This window comes from Perca flavescens, chromosome 7, assembly GCF_004354835.1.
Source record: "Perca flavescens isolate YP-PL-M2 chromosome 7, PFLA_1.0, whole genome shotgun sequence".
Classification (NCBI taxonomy): domain Eukaryota; kingdom Metazoa; phylum Chordata; class Actinopteri; order Perciformes; family Percidae; genus Perca; species Perca flavescens.
The window spans coordinates 15,770,125-15,791,924 of record NC_041337.1 but is presented as its reverse complement, the minus strand read 5'-3'; the positions used below and the strand labels follow the sequence as shown (position 1 = coordinate 15,791,924).

General features: G+C 41.0%; 2 protein-coding genes across 2 annotated transcripts in view; both read right to left on the bottom strand.

Annotated features, from left to right (window-relative positions):
- slc2a4rg (SLC2A4 regulator) overlaps positions 1–14,702 on the bottom strand; it is a 48,130-nt gene extending 33,428 nt beyond the window's left edge. The window contains 2 exon segments of the mRNA XM_028583129.1: positions 7,802–8,037; positions 14,245–14,702. Of these exon segments, the coding sequence (XP_028438930.1) occupies positions 7,802–8,037; positions 14,245–14,499 (491 nt within the window). The 5' untranslated portion in view covers positions 14,500–14,702.
- Positions 14,703–16,708: 2,006 nt separating this feature from the next.
- LOC114558517 (uncharacterized) overlaps positions 16,709–21,800 on the bottom strand; it is a 43,474-nt gene continuing 38,382 nt past the window's right edge. Inside the window, exon 10 of the mRNA XM_028582577.1 lies at positions 16,709–19,313. Coding sequence (XP_028438378.1) covers positions 18,813–19,313 — 501 coding nt within the window. The 3' untranslated portion in view covers positions 16,709–18,812. The remainder of the gene's footprint in view (positions 19,314–21,800) is intronic.

The window sequence follows — 21,800 nt, the reverse complement described above, 5'->3', positions numbered from 1 at the left end:
AAAAGACAGGGCTGTCGATAACCCTTTAATTACAAATTACAAGTGAGATCACGGACATCTGACGTTCCTCAGGATGGAGTCAGAAACCTCAACCAGCACAGTTTTTCTATGTTGCCTTCATATTGCCATAGTGAGGTGAAGGTAGCCTTGGTGTCTCATGGTTTACTGACACTGCCATGGGCAGAGATGAGGAGATGGTGGAGGAGAGGAGAGGAGAGAGGCACTCAGATTGTTGTCATGTTTAAAAAAAATAAGTTTTTGTTTGAAAAACTACATAAAACTAAACAATAGTTAAGTATGTATGGGCAAAAACAGCCTATGAGAAAAACAATTTTCTAAACATAACTATGTTTCCTACCAGAGAAGAGAAAGCATATTCAACTACATGTTGAGCACTAATTAAAAAACATAGACATTAAAATAGATGTAGGCCATCGAGCTCTGTACACTACAAAGTGTTAGGCTAGGCGTTTCTCCGACTTCTCTCTGTTTGCAGTCTGCACTGAATTTCACTGCTTGTCATCAGCAGACTGGGATGACTTTTGATAGAGCTGCACAAGGTGTGTGTGTGTGTGTGTGTGTGTGTGTGTGTGTGTGTGTGTGGAAATTTATAAGTGCAGTGATTGAGAGCAGGGGGAACACAAAACCCATGAAACTACAGGCTTACAGAACATTTTGAAAACATATGCTCCAGTCCAGACTCTCAGCCACCAAGAATCTGGTTTTGGAAGCCATTTGTAAATTAACTGAAGCATGATGCTAGCCTGGGTAAACCCTGACAAACTTCCGGCAAATTTGAGATTTGCTCTGCAAGTCAGTCTGGCAAAGAGCCCATTCAAACTCATTTCCAATGTCCCCAAAATTGAGGCACCAATCTCAACCGTTGAGGCGGGCGTTACGTGACGAAGATAGCGCAGTGGCGGCGAGCAGCTTTTTGTTTACATTCAACATGACGGCTACCGAAGCGCAGCGTCACCCAGATTGTTGGTCTGATTGGTTGAAGGACTATCCAATTGCGTCCAGCGGCATTTGAGCGGCGTCGGTTGGTGACGCCCCTTTGGAAAGGAACAGTCATTGAACCGTTCCCAGACCCACTCTCATTTACAACTGAGAAGGGTCTGGTGTCAACCAGGCTAGCGTGACGCAGTTACATTCAGAAGATTTTCCTAATGTATTGTGCCTAATTATCTCCCACAGTGAGAAGAATTAGTTTTAACATTATAATCTACAGTATATATTATCTAATCGGTCTGTGTGTTTTGAGAAAAATGTAGCTTTGAACTTGCAGTAAGGAATAATTTCTCACCTAAATCAACCTTTGGCTTGATAAATGTCAGCAGATCTACGAGTTCAGCGCCAACAGAAACATTATGAACATTCCAGTGATGAGTATCGTTTCTCCTACCTTTTGAATGGATACAGTCACTGACAAGTTATCACATTCATGCTAAATATGTATGTTTAAGGAAAAAAAGAGATAAAAACAACACATGACAGACTGATTATAATTGAAATTATTTTTCTATAAAGAGTATGGTATAATCTTTCCTGCCAGAGAGACTGCATTGTTCAGAGGGCTTCATCTCCTCTGGATTTGACTAGTAGTAGTAGTAGTAGTAGTAGTAGTAGTAGTAGTAGTAGTAGTAGTAGTAGTAGTAGTAGTAGTAGATTTAGCCAGCCATCCTTCAGACATAAGTGCAGAGGGCAAAAGGCCAAGAGAAAGGGGAAATAAGCTGTATGGAACAGATAAAACACAAAAAAGGAAGACTGATCTCATGAAATGGTGTATGTATGACACACCAATTCGTATGCCATTATTGGTGTATTATCAAAACGCATACTCGCTTTTTAGCGTGTTTATCAACGCCATTTGGCCTCCATTGACTTACATTACCTTGCAATTGTGTGCGAATTTACGCCGTAGCGAGTAGTATGAAAGGACGAAAATCCGCATAGGGAGGTTGGTCAGGGTGGCGGATGGGTCAAATACAGGACTTTCACCCAGGAGACTGGGGATTGTGTCACTTTTCCTAAACTCAACCATCGCTTTCTTCTCACGATAACACGGCAAGTGGCGATAACACGGCAAGTGGCAATAACACGCCATGTGGCTTGTAGGTTTACGTCCACTGTATGCAACGTAGACATACACGTGGACAGCTCAAAATGCGTACAGATAACATGCCACTTGGCTTAAGAAAGTGAGCGTGTATGTTTACGCAAAGTCATGATGTCATGTTGAAAAAGGGGAGGCGGGATATTTTACAAGGCAGCAAAAACCTTGTAACCGTACAGCATTTTTTGTTTTATACTGAATGTATATATACTACGGTATCAATGTTTAAACTGAAAAAAACTGCTCAACGTCACTACTGAGACAGCTTGATAAACAACACCAGCAGAATTGACTCTGACGTCACTGTATTGCACTTTTTATGTATTTTTATGAGCATGTCAATGACTCAAACACAGAGAGGGAAGGATATCAAGGGAATGATAATAGTTGCATAAAAGATCAAGAAGTGTAGTGGGAGGTTATATGATGAAGGATGAGAAAGGTGGGAGAGGCTGGTGGACAGACGGGAAATCAATGAAGCAGCTGCTGGTTGGTATGAGGAGTGGGTTAGAAGGACAGACAGACTGACTGAAGGGAGAGGAAAGACAGTTGACTGTGGCATCTCTAAATGCTACTGAGGCAGAACAGGAGGTCTTATGTAAGCGACTATTAGTGTGGGTGAGCAAGCGATAAAGCATTTTACTGCAGCAGTGCCAGAGCCAACAAGAATTTCCTTCCCTCTTGATAAGTGTTTTTTTCTTTTTTTCTCCCAGTCCCGAGGGCATCCTGCTGGAGGACAGATGTATAGTATACAACCTACATATACACTATTACACATGAAAATGTATGAGAGGATTTATAATGTAACCTATAATGGCAGCATATTTTGGAGCCCACTAACTTTGTCTGAACAGCATTACTTTTGCAACAGAGCAGACCGTTTGCAGAAAACATTCCTTCATGCCTCCTACTCTCCTCCTTACTGATGAAATATATTTTGCCTCTTTTCAATGTGTTCAATGCATAACAGCAGATGATAAAATGTCTTAACTGTGCGTGGTACACACACACAAACACAGCAAATATTTCCCCCATTAGCCAGAACTTCATCCAGAGGCCCTCATTAGTGTTAAATAATGAATGATTTAGATCCAGTTGCAGAGCTACACTATGAAAACACAGATTAACTAAAAAGATTTTCTTTCTTTGATACTAGATCCTCATTCCTCCTTACAACTCTAAGTCAGGTAACCGTAAAGCTGCAGTGTTAAGCCCGAGACACACCAAGCCGATAATCGGCCGTTGGACAGTCTAGCGAGGTCGGTGACTCGAGTCTGTTCGGTGTGTTGCGTGCCGTCGTCCGTCTGAGGGGCTGTCGGCGTTCATTTTGGCCGACCTGACATGTTCGGTCAGAGGAAGGGCAGTCGGGACTCACCCGGAAATGGCGAGCGGAATGAGCGTGACTAGAGTCTCTCAAAATCTGACGAAAATCTTTTAAACTGACCTTTGTTGAGCTGAAATGAAGACAGATTCAGCAACTTCATGGCCTATTTCTCGCTTAAAATGTTTTCAGAAACATGTTTCAGTGAACTATTTTAGTACAATATGAGATCGTATTCTGAAGAAGCCGCCATGACAGTCTGGCTTTGAAATTCCGGAGAAAACAAACCCATGTGATGCGTTCGTCCAATCAGCTGCCGGTTTTCATTTTTTGGGCAACAATACAAATTAGCGCCACCTCCTGTTCTGTGGCACTTTTTGGACCAACACGGGGAGACTGATCAGTCCGACTGGCTTTTCTGCCGAGGATCGGCCATCTGGTTATTGTGTAACGGCTATTAGATGTTAGAAGAGCTGTCTGCTACAATCTTCTGCAGTTATAAATTGTCTATGTAGCACATAACCCAGATCCTGACTCTGACTAAGAGGACATGCCAGATGCCTGCTCGTGTCCTGATCTGACCCTCTCCTCTCACATGACTCCATTCATAGAAAATGACCTTTCCCCCCCATGTCTGTTTCAGTGCAAGAGCTTTAACCTCTTGTGGTCTGGAAGAGAGGGAAAAAAACAAACAAAAAGAAAACAAGGAAGGATGATAACATTTAATTAAGCATAAAATTCAGAAGGAATTTTGTAACTAATGCTGATACTACTAAACACATTCTAGGAAAATGTGTTTTATATGGAAATATGAAAGAAAACAAGCACCTGAGAAGAAACGGGCCGCTCCACTCGAGATGCCATGTCAGCAGTCTGGATGTGGGTTAGACATCCCAGACTAGAGTGGGGGCGGGTAGCTGTTCCTCTAACTCTGAACTTCAACAACTTGCTGTAATGTCTCCTTTGGGAGAAGAGGATTGGTGGTGGGGTGGTCTGAAGTGGGTGGAGAGGTAGAGCTCTGCTCCAGCCTGCCTGCCTGCTTCACCTAAACCTTCCCGGTGACTCTTAGCAGACTGGGCAGTAATTATGTTAAAAACAGAGCTGCCTTTTTCCCTCCACTGCAGTTGGTTGCTCTGGTGTCTTGTTTATGCAAACTCTGTGTTTTCTATTCATGTTACCCTTCTGTGGTTACAGTGTACCTGACCAAGGACAGATAAGAAAGAAAAGCTTTTCACATCAAAACAAAGTGACCCCTCCCCTCTTCATTTTGTCAGAACTCTTTTTTTTTTTTTTTTTTTTTTTTAATTCAATTCAAGCTGGTCTTTGTCCCGTTATCAGTGTGCTGGATCCCACACTGATGAGTATTGACAGGTAGAACGAGCTCTGCTTTAGGGTGTGGGTGAAAGAGAGACTTAATCACAGACACTTCTACATGTAGAGGCGAGGTTGACAAGAGGGTAGAAGTGTTTAAATATACAGTGTAGCTTTGAATGTGTTTAGATGATGAATATGCACTTATTAGCGAGTGAATGTATTGGTTCCTCCTCTTTCTTCCTGCAAGGTCTTTGCCCAGGCTTGTCTAAAAAGGATAGTGACCTACTTTGCTGCATTTGCAAACTGACAAGACAAGGTGTGAAAGCACTATGTTGTATGTGAGAAACAATACGTTACTGATACAGGGGTGATATAAAACGCAGAGGTGAGCAACAGCTTGACAGCTAAAGTCTCTTTAAACATATTTAATCCTGTAACACAATGGTGGTATTACCTAAACTGGTAAGGAGCAAAGGAAAATGAATGGTTTTGTTGACAATACCCAAAGCAGGGCACAGAGTGCAGCAAATGCACAATGGGTCAAAACCCACGTACACAGATGTGCACAAACAAACTGGGATCCGATGTCAAACAAAACCATGCCACTGTAGCCATTCGGCTACATGGAGAAAAATAGGTGCCTCACACTGCAGTCCAAAAGTGTGTGTGTGTGTGTGTGTGTGTGTGTGTGTGTGTGTGTGTGTGTGTGTGTGTGTGTAGTGCAACCATGTAACTTGGCGAAATTTTTCCCAACAAATAACAGTTTACTACAGTCCATTTTGAAACTGCTCTTATATATTTGTGACGGATACCATACCACATGCATACATCTGGATAACAGATAGAGCTGGGATGAGCTTAAGAAAATGTAAGCAGGCAAGCAAGCAGGCATAATAAAGTCACCAAATAGACTGAATACTAAACTGGTAACCCAAATGTGAATAATAGTTGAAAGGAGAGCCTCTTGTCACCAACTGCAAAACAAAAGTCAATTTGAGCAGGGTAAGACTGGGAGTTAATCTTAGAAAGGTCAACAAAAAGGCCTGGCTACAATAGGAATGTGCTCGATTGAAGAAATTCTTAGTCGACTAACACTCATTCAGTTGTATCGACTAATCGATTAGTTGATTTAATCAACAAATCTGTAAATCTGAGTTTCTCCGCAAAGAGTCATGCAAAAGCACCACTTTAATGCTTGTGTTTACCAGAGATGTGCTGGTATGTTTCTTGGAAATAAGTCATTCAGCATGAAAAAAGCATAAAACATGACTAATCGACTAAAGAAATCTAAGTTGACTAAGACCAAAACGACCGATTAGTTGACTATGAGGGAGCAGCCCTAGGCTACACAGTTCTATATTGTTATGCAACGTCTTTCAGCGGCTGCGTGGTGTCAATTTAGCGTTTGTGTGCTGAGACAGCCACCAACATGCTGTGGAAAAGAGAGGTTTTAAATCTGGTTAAGGCCTGGATTGAGAGGTGAGAATAGCAGCCTTGTTGTCTGTAGTGGGCATACACACTCAAACATGCACTCACAAAAGAAGTAGGCACAACTTTCATCTCTGGTTTAAAAGCATGCTCAGTCTTGCATACTCCGTAGAGACACTCCCTCATGTCATACATGACCGACGCCACAGGAAGTTCATGTGATAATGAGAAAAGGATTGAAAGAAGTGTGGCGTTTAAACCCCTGAACCCCGACACACCACGCCTAAAATTAAGCACACTCTCAGCAGTTAAAATCTGTTTTGTTGACGAACTATAATCAGTTTAAAATCCATCTGTTTAAAATTGTAATATCCTAACATTTCTAAATCTTAAAGTCATCCCGTTTCTATGCAGATTTAATGAAGTGCTGTTCAGTTTTTAGACTTTACTGTACCGCCACCAGGCATTCTGTTAATGTGTAAGCGCCATCTGACTGACAGACCGTGTCTTGACAAAGACAGTAACCAATAGCAGTGTAAAGAAACTGTCTTTAGGCACCACCTACAGTTTCTCTCCGTCTTCACTACGGTTACATAATCACTAATCACTGCACTAGGCTTGTCCCTGGATGCATTTTCTGCTTCTTCTGTGTGAAACAGTCGGTATGTACATGTTAGGTTGCCTAAGGACGAGCAAAGAATATCCTGAGCACAAAGTGCATGTGGCAGCACGATGGCTCAGTGGTCAGCACTTCTGCCTCTCAGCAAGTTGGCACTGCAGAGTTCGATCCCCGGTCCGGGCAGGTACCGGGGATCGTGTGGCGTTTGCATGTTCTCCCTGTGTTTGCGAGGGTTTCCTCCGGGTGCTCCGGTTTCCTCCCACCATAGGTAACTAGGACTACAGTTGAAAATTAACCAACTGGTGCATTTACAGAAATGTTGATCAACTATAATCAGTTCATTAATTAATAGTTGATTAATGTGCATTGTCCTAATCAAATAAATATATCTTAGTCTGTGTATGAAAATGATGCAAAACAATAGTAGCAAAATCTCACTGCACATCAAACACACTCGCACACAACAAAGCTTCCTGCCTGACACACAGTCAGTACATCACACTGCCTGGCTTGTCAAAAGAGAGTCAACAGGAATAGTACTGGGCTTAGAAGCAGTCAAGCAAGACATTGAGACGCCCGATTAGTTTCATGAATGTAGTTAGTTGATTTATCAATAAAAAAAACACCAACATTCTCCTTTTGTCAAATGATGGGCCAATCCTAGCCCTCATCTCCAGCTCTGGCTCTCTTAGGGCATATTTCGAAACTATTCTGGATGGAACACCAAACATGTGGTCAGTTGACCAGTACGCCCCCACACCATTCATGCCCAAACCACTGTACAGTTGTAGCCAGAGGCTGAATTCCACTTCTAGTGAAGAAAATGTCCTATGTTGATAAAACAAAAAAATCTCACCGCAAATTCTGTACTAAATTAGCTACTGGACTGCGCTGAATAGACAATAAACAATAGCCATGCACACAGTTATAGGTTGATGAATAAAAACAAAAATGAAAATACAACAGGGGTTCATGGCTGTAGATGTTATCAGCCTCTCCATACCTGTTTCTGGGGACGGGGATGTGGGAGGAAGGGAGGGGTTGTCTCTCTGTCAGTGGTACGATCCGCCCTTGTGCTGCCCTGAAGTTGTTGGCCAGCTCAGCATGTTTTCCTGGATTCCTGATGTCCAAGTGCATGAAGCCACCTGGGAACTGCCCATTTGCGCCTGGGCAGTGAGTAGGGCTGGCCCTCTTCAAGACCCCAGAGGAACTAGTGTCTTTTTGGTCCCCCAGGCCAGTCTAGAAAATGTGTAACACAAAGTCAATCTATCATTTTGAAGCCAATTATTAGCACGTCTAGCCTACATCAGAAGCATTATGTCATAGAAAGAGCGTAACACCTTCACTGGTGAAATTAGATGACTTCCGTGCAGGTTTTAAATCATAGATTTATAATTTGATATATCACAGAAACCCTGAGGAGAATTCATCAGAATGACAGTGTTTCATCACCAGTAACACTGGGGCCACAACAAGCCAAGTAATACTTTAAACACTTAAAAAATAACTACGAACTTTGTGTGGGTGTGTGATGGAGGAGGTTACACATTGACTGCATTGATCGACTGGCTGATTGAATGAATGATTGCTTTGTATGTAAAACGGTTATATCCCGACGGAAAATGGGAAAGCACCTTAAAAAGGAGCAGTGTGTAGGATTTAGGTGGATCTATTAGCAGAAATGGAACGTAATATTCATAATTAGGTTTTCATTTCAAAAGTGTATTAATCACCTGAAACCAAGAATTGTTGTGTTTCTGTTATCTTAGAATGAGCTGAGCCCTTCATACATAGAGAGCGGGTCCTCTTTTTACCATTGACATATATATAAAATGGACCAATAGACCCCGTTGCTCTGGTCGGAGACCAGTGAAGGCTATTAGCATAGACAGTATATTTTACGGATCCCGCCATGTTTCTACAGTAGCCCAGAACGGACAACGCAAACACTGGCTCTAGAGAGGGCCTCTCACTTTTTTACGTTAACCGGAAGCATATTTACGAATCCCACTATGGCCAAGACCCGCCCTACGAAGCTGCTCGATTGGTTGGGGTAAGGCATTAGACCTTGAGTGGTTAAGGTTAGGATAGCCGATTGGTCAGGGGATAGGACCTGTACAAATGGGATTACGTTACCTTGTGTAAGCATGGACGCCTGGCCAATAAATGCTATTGAAGGGCAGGTCTTGGCGTGGCCATAAGTGGGATTCGTAATATCGCTACCCGGAAGGCCACCAAAGATTCTATTACACGCAGGGGTGAGGGAAGGGGTATTCAGTTGGTTACAATCTGCAACCTCACTGCTAGATGCCACTAAATCCTACACACTGCTCCTTTAAATAAGAAATTATATTATATTGAATATTATTTTCATTATCTACTGTTGAGTCTATATAATGTAAAAGATATGTGGGGGAGGCTTCCGGTTATGACGTGCAGCTGATAAGTCGCACGAGTTGGGCTCGCAGCTAAATACTTACAAAAATCCTCAGAAAGACCACCAGAACTCGTATAAAAGTATTAAAAATCACTTAAAAGTTTTGCGAGACGAGATGCCACCAAAAACCATCAAATCTGGACACCATTCGAAGCAGTCTGTGCAGATGGAGGAGGAAAGCGTGGCGCTAGCAAGCAAAAAGCTAACCGAGGCACAGGCTACAAATGATGACATCCTCAGCGCAATCCAGTCTCTGAAAGTTGACTTTACAAAACAATTTGCTGATACGCTCGATGCAATAAATGGCATTAAAACAGACTTACTGTCACAGTCGCAAAGAATAGGAGAGGCAGAAGAGAGAATCGCACAAACGGAAGATGTGTCAGCCCTTCAACACAAAGTTAAAAAACTTGAAGAAACAACTGATTTTCTACGGAACAAAGTGCAAGATCTGGAGGACTGCAGAAGGCATTCTAACCTGAGATTAGTAGGCCTGCCCGGGAAATCAGAAGGATCTAACATGTGCGCTTTCATGGAAGGCCTGCTCCCCAAGGTTCTGAACGACACGTTCAGTTCCACACCAATCATCGAACGAGCGCATCGTGTTGGACAAGTTAACCCAAATCGATGGACGACCTTAAGAGCGATCGTGATGAAGTTCTTGAACTACCAGGATAAGGAGAAAGCTTTGAGAGCAGCTAGGAAAATGAAGGAATTACGATATGAAGGACAACGGATCAGCTTGTTCCCGGATCTATCAGCTGAAACGCGTCAGCGCCAGCTTGATGTTCAGTATCTCGTTGCGAGCCCTGAGTGGTGAATAATGATAGAGAGCTTGCAAAATGTTGCTCCATGTTATATGGATCAAACGTGTTTCATAACCAAAGTTGGTGATTGGGGGGTATTCTCATGCTTTCCATTTGGGGGAATGCATGGTGGGTGGGGGTGGAAATGGGAGGTAGGAAGGAAGGAATCACTCCTTTTTTTTTTTTTTTTTTACAGTTTGCTTGGACACAGCAATGTCTACATGGTAACACAAGATAGTAAATGATCAATAAGTCAGAGATACATGTCTGTAGCTGGAATATAAGGGGACTAAATAGTTTGGTAAAACTTAAACAAGTATTGGGTCGACTGAAACAAATAATAAATGAATTAATATAATGAATTAACCAGTAGTAAAATAGCTAAGAACTTAATGTGGCTAAAACAATCCTATTACGATCAGGGAGAAAAACAAGGCAAGTTGCTTGCATGGAGGATTAAAAAAATACAAACAGAGCCATCAATTCATTAGCTCTAGAAAATGCGGTCAATATTGTAGACCCATTGGAAATAAATAATACTTTTAAATTATATTTTGAAAATCTGTACAAATCTGAATTCACCAACGATCTAGAAAGGCAAGACAACTTTCTTGATAAACTTAAGTTTCCTAAAGTATCAGAGGGGACAAGAAGTGAACTTGAGTTCAATTTAAGCTTAAAAGAGCTTTCAGAGGCATTACAGAGCATGAGTAGTGGAAAAGCCCCTGGGCCTGATGGCCTCCCAACGGAAATTTATAAAACGTTTGCAGGGAAACTTTTACCACACTTGCTTGAAATGTTTAATGAAGCATTTGAAAAGGGAATATTACCTCCATAATTTAGATCAGCACTAATTACCATCATATTAAAACCAGGCAAACCTGCCAATGAAAAATCATCTTATAGGCCCATATCTTTAATGTCATGCGATACAAAAATTCTCTGTAAGGTCCTAGTTAGAGAATTGAAGGATTTATACCGAACCTTATTATGAATGATAAAAATGGGTTTGTGCTTGGAAGACAAGCCCTCCATAACATACGTAGAGTCCTAAATATATTATATAAAAAACAAAATGCCAAGGACCATGCAGTCCTGTCATTGGACGCAGAAAAAGCCTTTGACAGGATTGAATGGGGATACCTTTTTGAGGTGCTTAAGATATTTGGCCTGGGTGATGGGTATATTAAATGGATTAGGCTACTTTATAATGATCCACTGGCAGAAATAATAAATAACCAAATATCAAAACCCTTTCATTTAAGTAGAGGTACACGACAAGGATGTCCATTGTCCCCTCTGTTATTTTTCTTTGCAGTAGAACCTCTTGCAATGGCAATCCGGAGTAGTCCTGAAATAAAGGGCATAACAATAGGTGAGAGGGAACATCACTTATCCTTGTTTGCAGATGCTATTGTGGTGTTTATTACAAATCTAGACCCTTCTATTCAAGCACTCAATAATATATTAACTTTTTTCAGGTTTTTTTTTTTTTTCAGGAGTTTTCAGGTTACAAAGTTAATAATAATAATAATAAAAGTGCCTTGCTATTATTGAATGGGGATGAAAGGAGAAACTGTCTGACCTTCAGGCAATTCGCCAGCTCCCCTGAAGGTTTTACATATTTAGGAATTAAGATAACCCCAAATATAAAAGAAATTATTCCAATTAATTACGACCCATTAATAAAGAAAGTTATAAACTCACTTGAGAGATGGAATGCATTGCCAATTTCTAGTATAGGACGTATAAATATTTTAAAAATGTCAATTCTACCAAAATTTGTATACCTTTTCCAATCAATTCCACTTCCTCTTCCAGCTACCTTCTTTGCTATACTCAAGAAAACATTCACAAGATTTATATGGAACAACAAACGTTCTTGATTACGTCTATCCTTACTCTATCTACCATACGAACGGGGAGGGCTTAAAGTACCAAATATAAAACTTTACTATTGGGCAGCTCAGCTTTTTTCTGCTATGTACTACTTCATAGATACAGACACTCCAGCGTGGATAGATATAGAAAAAAACGGAATAACAATTCCATTACAGATGTATCCTTACTCATCTTCAATTAAAATGCTCACACACAATAGGAGAAGTGATCAGGGATTTAAAAACTGGATGTATAAGGGAATAAGTCAAGTAAAAGATTTATACGAGGAAGGTATAATGTTGTCTTTCCAGCAACTGATGAGAAAATATATCCCTCAGAAACATTTTTTTAAATATTTACAAATAAGAAGTTTTATACACTCTAAAATAAAAAAAATATTTAGAACCCTCTTTGTCAATTATAGAAAATCACACTTTAAAACATTTAAAAGGATAAAGGCAATCTTTCATTCTTTTATAATATACTTTTAGAGGGATCAAAAGAGAGTTCGTTGTCCTATTTAACAGCATGGAAGAATGATCTTCAGGAAGACATTTCTAAAGAAGAATGGATGGAATCTTGTATATCTGCCCAAAATCACAGCATCAATACTAGGTGTAAATTGCTGCAATATAAATGGCTTATGCGGACCTACATTACCCCAGTCAAACTACATAAAGTTAATCCAAATATTCCAGATAACTGTTTAAAATGCAAACAAGAAATTGGTACCCTTTATCACTGTATTTGGGAGTGTCATGAGATTCAAGGATTTTGGAAGGAGATTATTTTTATGATTGGTAAATTGGTTGAAGAAAATGTCCCTCTTGTACCTAAATTGTGTTTGTTTCATTTATACCCAGTAAATCTTGAGGTGAATGCAAGAAAGCGCAAACTAATTGATTTTAGTTTGCTTCAGGCCAAGCGTGCTATTGCTTTAAAATGGAAAGAGACCCAAGGACCCACTCCTAGTCAGTGGTTTAAAGAAATGACCAGCAACCTTGCATTGGCTTATGTTGTTAAAGGGAAACTAAAAGACTTTTACAAAATTTGAACTCCCTTTTTGCACTACTGTAATCAAATTGATCAGACAACATCGCATGACTGAAATAGCAAATTAAACTACACAATGTATGGCTGTGAACTGTGATATCCAAATGTATAATTTACTTATTGTATGGTTTAGTTTTGTTCTGGATGTCCTGTAATGTTTTTATTTATTTTTTATTATTTTATTTTTTGTCTATTTGTTTATATTATTGTTATATATATATATATATTTTTTTTTTTTTTTTTTTTTTTTTTGATGTTCAAACAAAAGCCAATAAACATTTTATTGAAGAAAAAAAAAAAAAAAAAATATGTGGGGGAAAATGGCATTTCTTCAGCTTGTTTGTTTTGTTTATAACCAACAGACCAAAAGCTAAAGATTTTTAATATACTGTCACATAGGACAACGAAAAGCATCAAATCATCACTAATCGATAATCAGCTAATCTTTGCAGCTTTAAAAGTATTTATTCATTAAAATGTTAATTCACAAAAACTTTGATAAAGCTAAGGTAAAGCCAGTGTCATTATCCCACTGCCATGTTAAAATAAACAGGCAGCAATTCACTAAACATATTTAATAAACTGCTATCTGATCCATATCAAAGGCAGGTGTAGCAATTCGCCACCTGTGCATATTTGATGTTGCAGGGTCAATTAGTAACCGATATGATTAAATTACAGACCCCTGCAAGGAGAAACACACATTGACTACAATTGCAATGCAAAAACATACATGCAATTCAAGTTAAAACACTTTGCAAACAAAACACTGCTGCATAGAAAAACCCGAAACCATATCCAATGTCTACTACCATACTAGTTCGGTAGTGTGTGAGGAGCCGCCTGCGTGCTGTGCAGCCAGGAAGCCCTCGCTGAAGCGCCACCCTACAGTTATGGGGGTATGGCTAGTAGTTTGAAGTCCCTGCCCCACTTTTCTGTAACTTTGCACACAGAATAAGCCGCCATTTAAAGCGGTTTTCGATACGATGTAGTTACTTACGAGCGAGCGTTGACAGCAGTTGGTGAAATTACTGACACTTTGATAAAGTGGGTTAAGAGTTGTTAACGCGGTCCCAATACACAAAACAACACAATATAAAGTCACTTAGCAGTAGTCTCGTGTGAGCTCCACTCGCATATTTCAACCGTTAAAATGCGATAACATTAAATGTGCTTGATATTATCTGAGCAACTTGGGTGTGCAGTTGACTTTACCGGCTAGCTAATGGAGTCGTGCATAAACGCTGAACACGAATAAACGGCACTTACTTTTTCAACGTCGTACAATATTCGATCACCCGGAGAAGGTCCGTCCCTTTTTGGAGAGGTTCGCTGTCCTTTAACCTCCGATACTGAGCCGCCGTCCATTACAAATTTGTAAAAGACGGGCCCGTTTGTGTACACCGGCATGGGACCGTTTTTCTCCACCGTGGAGACCCGGTTGTCGCGGAGCACGGAGCGGCAGTTAAAATCCACACCACCGGCGCTTACCGACGGCTGCTCCAAAATATATCTAGAATCCATATTCAGACCGGGCGAGGGGAGACTAAAGAAAGAAAACCAGCTTTCTATGGATTTTAGTGCAAATTGCTGGAGTAAGATACATTTAACAGGATTGTCGCGAGTCGATAGATAACTGTCTGTGTCTTAACTTCTATTCTAGTCTACATGTAAAGTTTGCCACCACCACTACCAAGGATATCCAAAAAGCCGCCCGGGTCAGGAGAATAAAAGATTTGTTTGCCTCTTTCTCCAAAATAATGCCACGCCCCCTCTAATTCGCTCCTATTGGTCGGCCGCGAACATAAACATTACGCTTTGGCACGCGTCCACTGCGAAGGACCCTCTGATTGGCTAGTTTGACTGTGTCAGTCACTTTTTTTTTTCCTAATCTAAATGTGGGTGGAAGCGGGGGAGGGGGCGTGTCCTTCAGTTTACCGGCCGGTGTCTGTTAAGAGCCGGTCTGCGGAGCAGGCAAGCGAAGCGAGGCAGTAGGAAAACAGCCTGCAGGCCTCAGAAGCAAACTGCGCATTTATGTTTCTTTGCTTATCGAATGGTGATTCACCGGATCCTGTTAATTCGCATGAACCGTACTTTGCTAGTGGGTTATTATCAATTAAATTAACATCTTTGGTCAGATTGTTTCCTCCCCCAAAAGTTATAAACCCCTTCGTTTGATTGATAATGATAATAGTGAGGTTTTATTGACTTGATTGCATTAGGGTGGACAAAATAAGACCCTTTTGGACTGCATTGCATTGTTGGGGCAATTGCATTAGAAGCTTTGCAAAGGTAATGTTGTTATTCTTCGTTACTGTGTCCAATTCATGTGTATACTGTAAAATGTTTGATTGACTAAACTGTTCTTTGTCGTCGAGTGCGTGTTGGAAATGTGTAACTCATAAACATCATCAAATAACTGTTATTAATAACGTTTGTTTTCTTTGTGTTTCAGTTGTTGGATGCACCTGAATACGTTTATTTAATCTATTCTAAAATATCTGCAAAGCCCATAAACTTCTGGTTTATTACTTAATTTTACACAACACATTTTATTGCAATCCGCATTCATCGCAAGCTACAGTTATTACTGTGAGGCTGCTACAGAGCCATGAAAACTGACACTGCTGCCTATATTTGATATCCTGTACAGAGCAATATGACAACAGGCAAAAGACATACACACGTTATAATGTGCCACTTTATTAGAAAAGTAAAAACTCACTTTAATATTTTATGAAGGTTAATATAAAACATTACAATCTTTTGCATATCTGCACTGTCACACTATATTTTATTATATTCATTTTTTTTTTTTTAATTAAACCCTGTGCTTTAAGAACATACAACATTGGCTACAGCTGTCACAGCAGTATTGGCCCATAATTATATCTGAAGACAATTAACAAACAGCATCTGTATCTGCATGGAAAGCATGAAACATTTTGCATCCACAAAGTACAATGTGTCCGTGATAACCATCTTTTTTTTTCAACAAATATACTGTGTACTGTATGTTACATTGGAACAACATCAGAACAGCAACAGAGTATTTTACACATTTACATCATCATACTGTATTTGTTTGTGCAATGAACATCTGTCTCAATCAATGTATACTGTTTTAACAGTGTCCAACAAAGTATATCAGATCAGTGCTTTTTCTCAAGATAAAGAAAATGTGACACATAAAGTGACAGCCAGAGAAAAAGAATTAAGTGTGATAGCGATTTCCAGCCAGCATTGTCTAAGGGAAGCCGCAACAGAGCTTGTTAAGCAACTCAGCTGTTAGCCATTTCTCATATCAGACAGTAGTTGAGCCGTTGGTGCGTTGTTGATATCAGACTGCCTCTGCACCCTCCCCCCCCCCCCCCCCCTCTCTCTCTCTCTCTCTCTCTCTCTCTCTCTCTCTCTCTCATCACTCCCTGAGTCTCTCAGAACTGGACATCAAAGGCCCTTCCGCTGCACACAGAGGAAGAGAGGTGAAGCAGAGAAAAGAGAGGTCAGTGACAGCTGGGAGTATATGCAAGGGCTGACCAAGTGGACGCAAAATGTGCCTCATCCACTAACCTGGAAACACACATGGCTTAATGTTGCTGTGTGTGTGTGTGTGTGTGTGTGTGTGTGCGTGTGTGCACGCAAAAACGTCAGAAGTGGGATGGTCCTTTGGGTCCATGTCAATTTGCAGTGATCCTCATCCAGGTTTATACAGTTTTCTTTTATACTCTCTTTTCCCTCCACACCTCTATCGCTCTTCCTTGCTCCCCCAGAGCGGAGGATAAACAACCTCTAAACTCCCAATGGCTTCTCTCTATCTTTCTATTTCTCTACCCTCCTCCTACTTTAAGTTGCTGCTTTGGAAAAAAAACTGAAAGCTGCTTTGCATCACATGGCAAAAAAAGATTAACAAACAAGAGATCAATTAAGTACCACAATATTTGTTTTCATCTCCATATATCAAAGCATGCACTTTTTTTTTGATCAAGCAGGAAAAATTTGCACCAACAACATAAACGTACTGTTTTCATGGCAGTGGCATGAGCTATTCAACCAATGGTATTATCAGTAGGTAAGAAAAAATAAACAGTGCATTAAATACAGAGTGCATTTGTTTTTACATACTTTCTGACACAGTAGCATTTATAAATTTATGTTACTAACCTTTCTAAACCCGTTTTTTCTTTGCATGGTTGTCTCACAGTGTGATCATTCTAATGCTTCCTTAATTTCTGTGAGCAATTTGTATCCCTTTTCACCTCTTATCTTTATGTACATTATTAAGCCTTTAATGTTTTGTTTTCTTCCTCAGTTCTTTCTGTTCCCCAAAGCTACATGGGAAAGACATTGTTTAAAACTGAGAAGAAGAGGCTGGGTGGGTAAGGGTGGGTAGAGGGTGAGGGGCAACCTTCCAAAGGACACTTGCTGGTAAACTTTATGCCCAGCTCTTTATTTTCCTTGGAGTCTAAGCCCTCTGTTGCTATTTCAACCACCAGACTTGAGTCTGTTGAGCTATGGGGAGCTCTGGCTTTGACTTACGACTACAGAGCAAATCAGAACTGTACTCGGAAACTTCCTTTACAGAATGTTAATGCACAATTAAGCCAAACACCCTTGTAGCTGTGCAGTGCAAAATTATAATAGTCATTAAATCAGATGTTTACAGTGCCCAAAGGACATGGAATATTAACTACACAGGGTGAAGTATCCTGTATCTCTTTCGTTTCCTTATTTTTTTTAAAAATATTCTTCTCTCATTTTTCCCAGTAATACAGTAAAGGTTTTGCATTGTGAAATCTGTCACCCATATCACGCTGGGGAAATTCTTGCACAACTCACTAAATGCCCTTGACCTGATCGCTTTACCCCGCATGGCTCTGCCAAGTATGTGTGTAGCTGTGTGGGGGTGTTTTGCCTCTGTTGCCTCGGGCTACAGATGTTTGTCAAATCGGAGCGTGGATTGTTGATTGAAAGTTACAGAAAACTCACTTTTTTATAGTTATAATGATGGCTGTTATTGATAGAGAACTGCTAATACGTTAAGGGCACATTTATGATAGTAATTTGTGAAATGGGGACTATAGCCTTCACTTACCTCTGTGTTTAAGCAGGCCTATAAATGTTAGGCCTATGTTTGAACAAAGCACCACAATGCCGTCTGCCAGGCAACAGGCCACACAGACAACCGGTTTCAGATGTTTGCTGAGAGAGAGCTAAGCACCGCAAATCTCTGTGACATCCATCTGCTTATATTACATAAGTCCCCCCAAGATGAGGCATGTGTGTGTGTGTGTGTATGGGTGACAACAGCTAACAGTGCGCCTCATACTCCCAATATACCTACAATATACCTTGCTACTTCTGTCTATTCTCATGTGTGTGTGTTTGCACAATGCATGCACTTTTTTTTAATGTATATTAAAGTGTGCTCTTCTCAGGATGTGAGTTACACCACATACTCTTTAAAGAGTACAGTGTTCATATAAAAATAAAATATTATGGAAAATGATGCACAAACAGGTGAGTATGGTCAGTGACACAGTAGGTTGAAGACATATATTCTTGTTTTCTTTTCTTTATTTTTTTTGTTAAAACATATTTGGTCCATATTGGGGCTGGACTAGGCTTAGGCTGGTTCTGAAGTACAGACCAATCAAGGGAAGTCTGAACCTGGATTAAGACCCTGTTTATACCTGATGTCATCACAAAATGGATCCTCATGTTGTTTGTCTATAGAGGGCCTTGTATCTATGTACAGCAACCTGTTGGCTGGTGAACAGGAGGGTCCCTTTCATGACTCTGTACCAGTGGGTTCTGGGCCCTTTCTGCCTGTCAGCCAGCTACAGGCCGGTGACGTACATCTCCATCCCATCATTGAAGGTGAAGATGGTAGTGGTGCTGGAGCTGTTGCCCCCTTGTTTCACATCGCTGATGGTCTCATAGAAGTTTTCCCCACCAGGCAGTCCTCTAGTAGGCAGGGCGGTGGGTCCTGAGCTCTGAGGTGCCGCTGGTGCTGCCTGCTGCTGCGGCATCTGCTTCTTTCTCTTCAGAGTGGCAGAACCCCCAGCTGTGCTGTTATTGGTTGCCGCCTGCTCCCGTTTCCGGTGGGTGTCGATAGTAGCGTACGCAGGGTCAGACTCGGTCATTGCACATGTGGGCCAGGACCTGTCTCCTACCGGCTCATAGCAGGGCTCCTCCTGGGAACGTGCCTGGCCCTGAACTCCTCGACCTCTGCCCCGGGAACCTCCACCAAAGGAACGTGGGAGGGTCTTTGATCCGTTGTTTTCCATGGGAGGTTTCTTCTTCTGGGTTTTACACACAATGGAGTAGGTGTCTGCAATCTGAGAACACAACAGGAGGAGAGCAGAGTATGGTGTCAGTCATACAGTACAATTCCATCCTACTGTCTATGGCTGGCAGCTCCTAAAATAGAAGGTGACTATTCTGGTCATTCACAGCCTTTCCTTCAGTTTTTATAAGTGAATGTCTAACCACAACTGATACATAGCCTACACATGCTGTACTGTGCTGGGATATGAACAGTCACTGAATAACGTTTCCCAACTTTAAGTCTCTTCTTTTTACAGTCACTGGTGATGAGATGACAATGACAATGAGTCAGTGCAGTCTTCCTACATGTATGTGTTATTTCTGTCTACATATATGTCAGACATAAAGGTACAATATGTGAACATGAGAGTAAACATACAATGCTGCTAATTTGGTGTGTGTGTGTGTGTGTGTGTGTGTGTGTGTGTGTGTGTGTGTGTGTGTGTGTGTGTGAGCATGGATTGTGAGGGTGTGTGTGCAGTAGTTTGCGCATGTGTTGACGGAGGTTGCTCTCTGCTGTAACCTGACCTATTTTGACTTGGTATGATAAGACAGAGTAAACTGTTTTATCGGTCCGTTGAGGTCCAGGCAGAGTGACAAAGTTAGCTTCACTGTGGACGGACCTGTTAAAATTTCCCCACAATTACTTTGGCAGCAGAACATCAGGGTATGGTGCGAAAGATCTGGATGACAGCCAACTTGCTGTGCTCACGGTTGGACTTTGCTCACATATTGTTTGCTTGGAATGAGGCCTTTATGCATGTGGCTGTAAATGCATACACATACTGTACAGTATCTGCATGTTTGTTTACTGTACGTCTGTGCATATATGTATGTTTTAATACCGAAATCACAACTAAAAGGCATGTGTGAAGCCTTGTGGGGAATTGGAATAAACCAGAGCTGTGACCTCTGGCATTTCTGTGTCAAAATTCCACAAGGGGAATACAAGAGCAGAGAGGATTGTGGGACATGGTAATGTTTATCTTCCATGGTCACACAGACCAGAAGCTCTGCTCGAGTGGCCCTGAGAAACACTGGCTATGCAAACCCCGCCCCCCTCTCTCTCTCTCTCTCTCTCTCTCTCTCTCTCTCACACACACACACACACACACACACACACACACACACACACACACACACACACACACAGAGATTAGCCTTGTTTTTGTTCCACTACCAAAAAACTGAAACCTGAGAGTATAGAGACAATAGCCAAGACTTTCTGTGTGTGCTCACCTTGCTCTAACTTTCATGGTACCTTTACATTACATGTCTTACATAACAGAAAATATAATTATATTATATAAACTGAGGAAATATAATTCAAGTGCAAACCACTGTGGCTTTAATTGTGAATATCTCTCTCTTTCTTTCTCTCTCTCTCTCTCTCTCTCTCTCTCTCTCTATCTCTCTCGGACACATACCCTGCCCCCACATATCTCTTGTGTGACCTTTTAGGATAAACAAAGACCCTGGCGTAAGCTACAAGTGTGTGCACACAATGTGCAGTGTGTGTGTGTGTGTGTGTGTGTGTGTGTGTGTGTGTGTGCAAGTGTGTGTGCATTTGTGCACACAGAATTTGCTGCTCTGTGCAGCAGAGGAAGGAAGTCACAAGATGATGGGGATTTCAAAACTGGGCTGCAGCTGTTAAGGAAGCCTGTGCATTGTGTGTTTTCTTTTCTGCTCCCCTCTGCCTGTGCTCATTTCTGTTATGTCTCTTCTGATACTGCTTTAGCTTTCTGCTCACACCAAGTCACATTTAATTTTAGCATACACTGATTATCCATGGAAACAAAAGAGTATGCATGACTGATGCATCTGTGTGTGATCAACTTTTTGAATAGCAAATATGGCACACGTTTCCAAACGATCTGTTAGCAGTCAATATTCAACTGGTGAGACATGCTTTGTGCAACGTGATTGGTTTGGGAAGGCAGCGCCTCCTAATAGCCACAAACAGAGTGGAGCAGAAGGAGAGAGCGCCAGAAGAGAGGAGGAGATTAAGGTGGGAGTGGAAACTCAACACCTTTTGATGGCTGCAACTGACAAACTCCAGAGGATACAGAAGTATATGGGCATGTTAGGGCAACAAGAAACTCACAAATGGAAAAACACAGCAAATAAGGGACAGAAACAGTTTACCAAAGAGAAGAAAAAAAACAGAAAGAAAGTTTAAAAGGAAGAATTGGGAGAGAGAAAGAGAGCGAGAGGCATTGCAGAATGCAGTCAAGGCCAGCTTTTTGTGTACCCATCTGATTTGCAGAGGAGGAGTTTAACTCATGAGCCAAACAGCAGGGACTTAACCCCTTAATCTCCATATACAGGATCCAAACTCATTGGCTCAACACTGTCTTAAACAAGAAATTTAGCAACAGATTAAAACTGCAGCTTTCCTTAATTCCACCTTTCAGGATACATTAAACTATCCATTCATTTTTTTGTCATCTAGATTGTTTTCTATTAGATTATGTCAACAGTACATTCATTCTCTGACT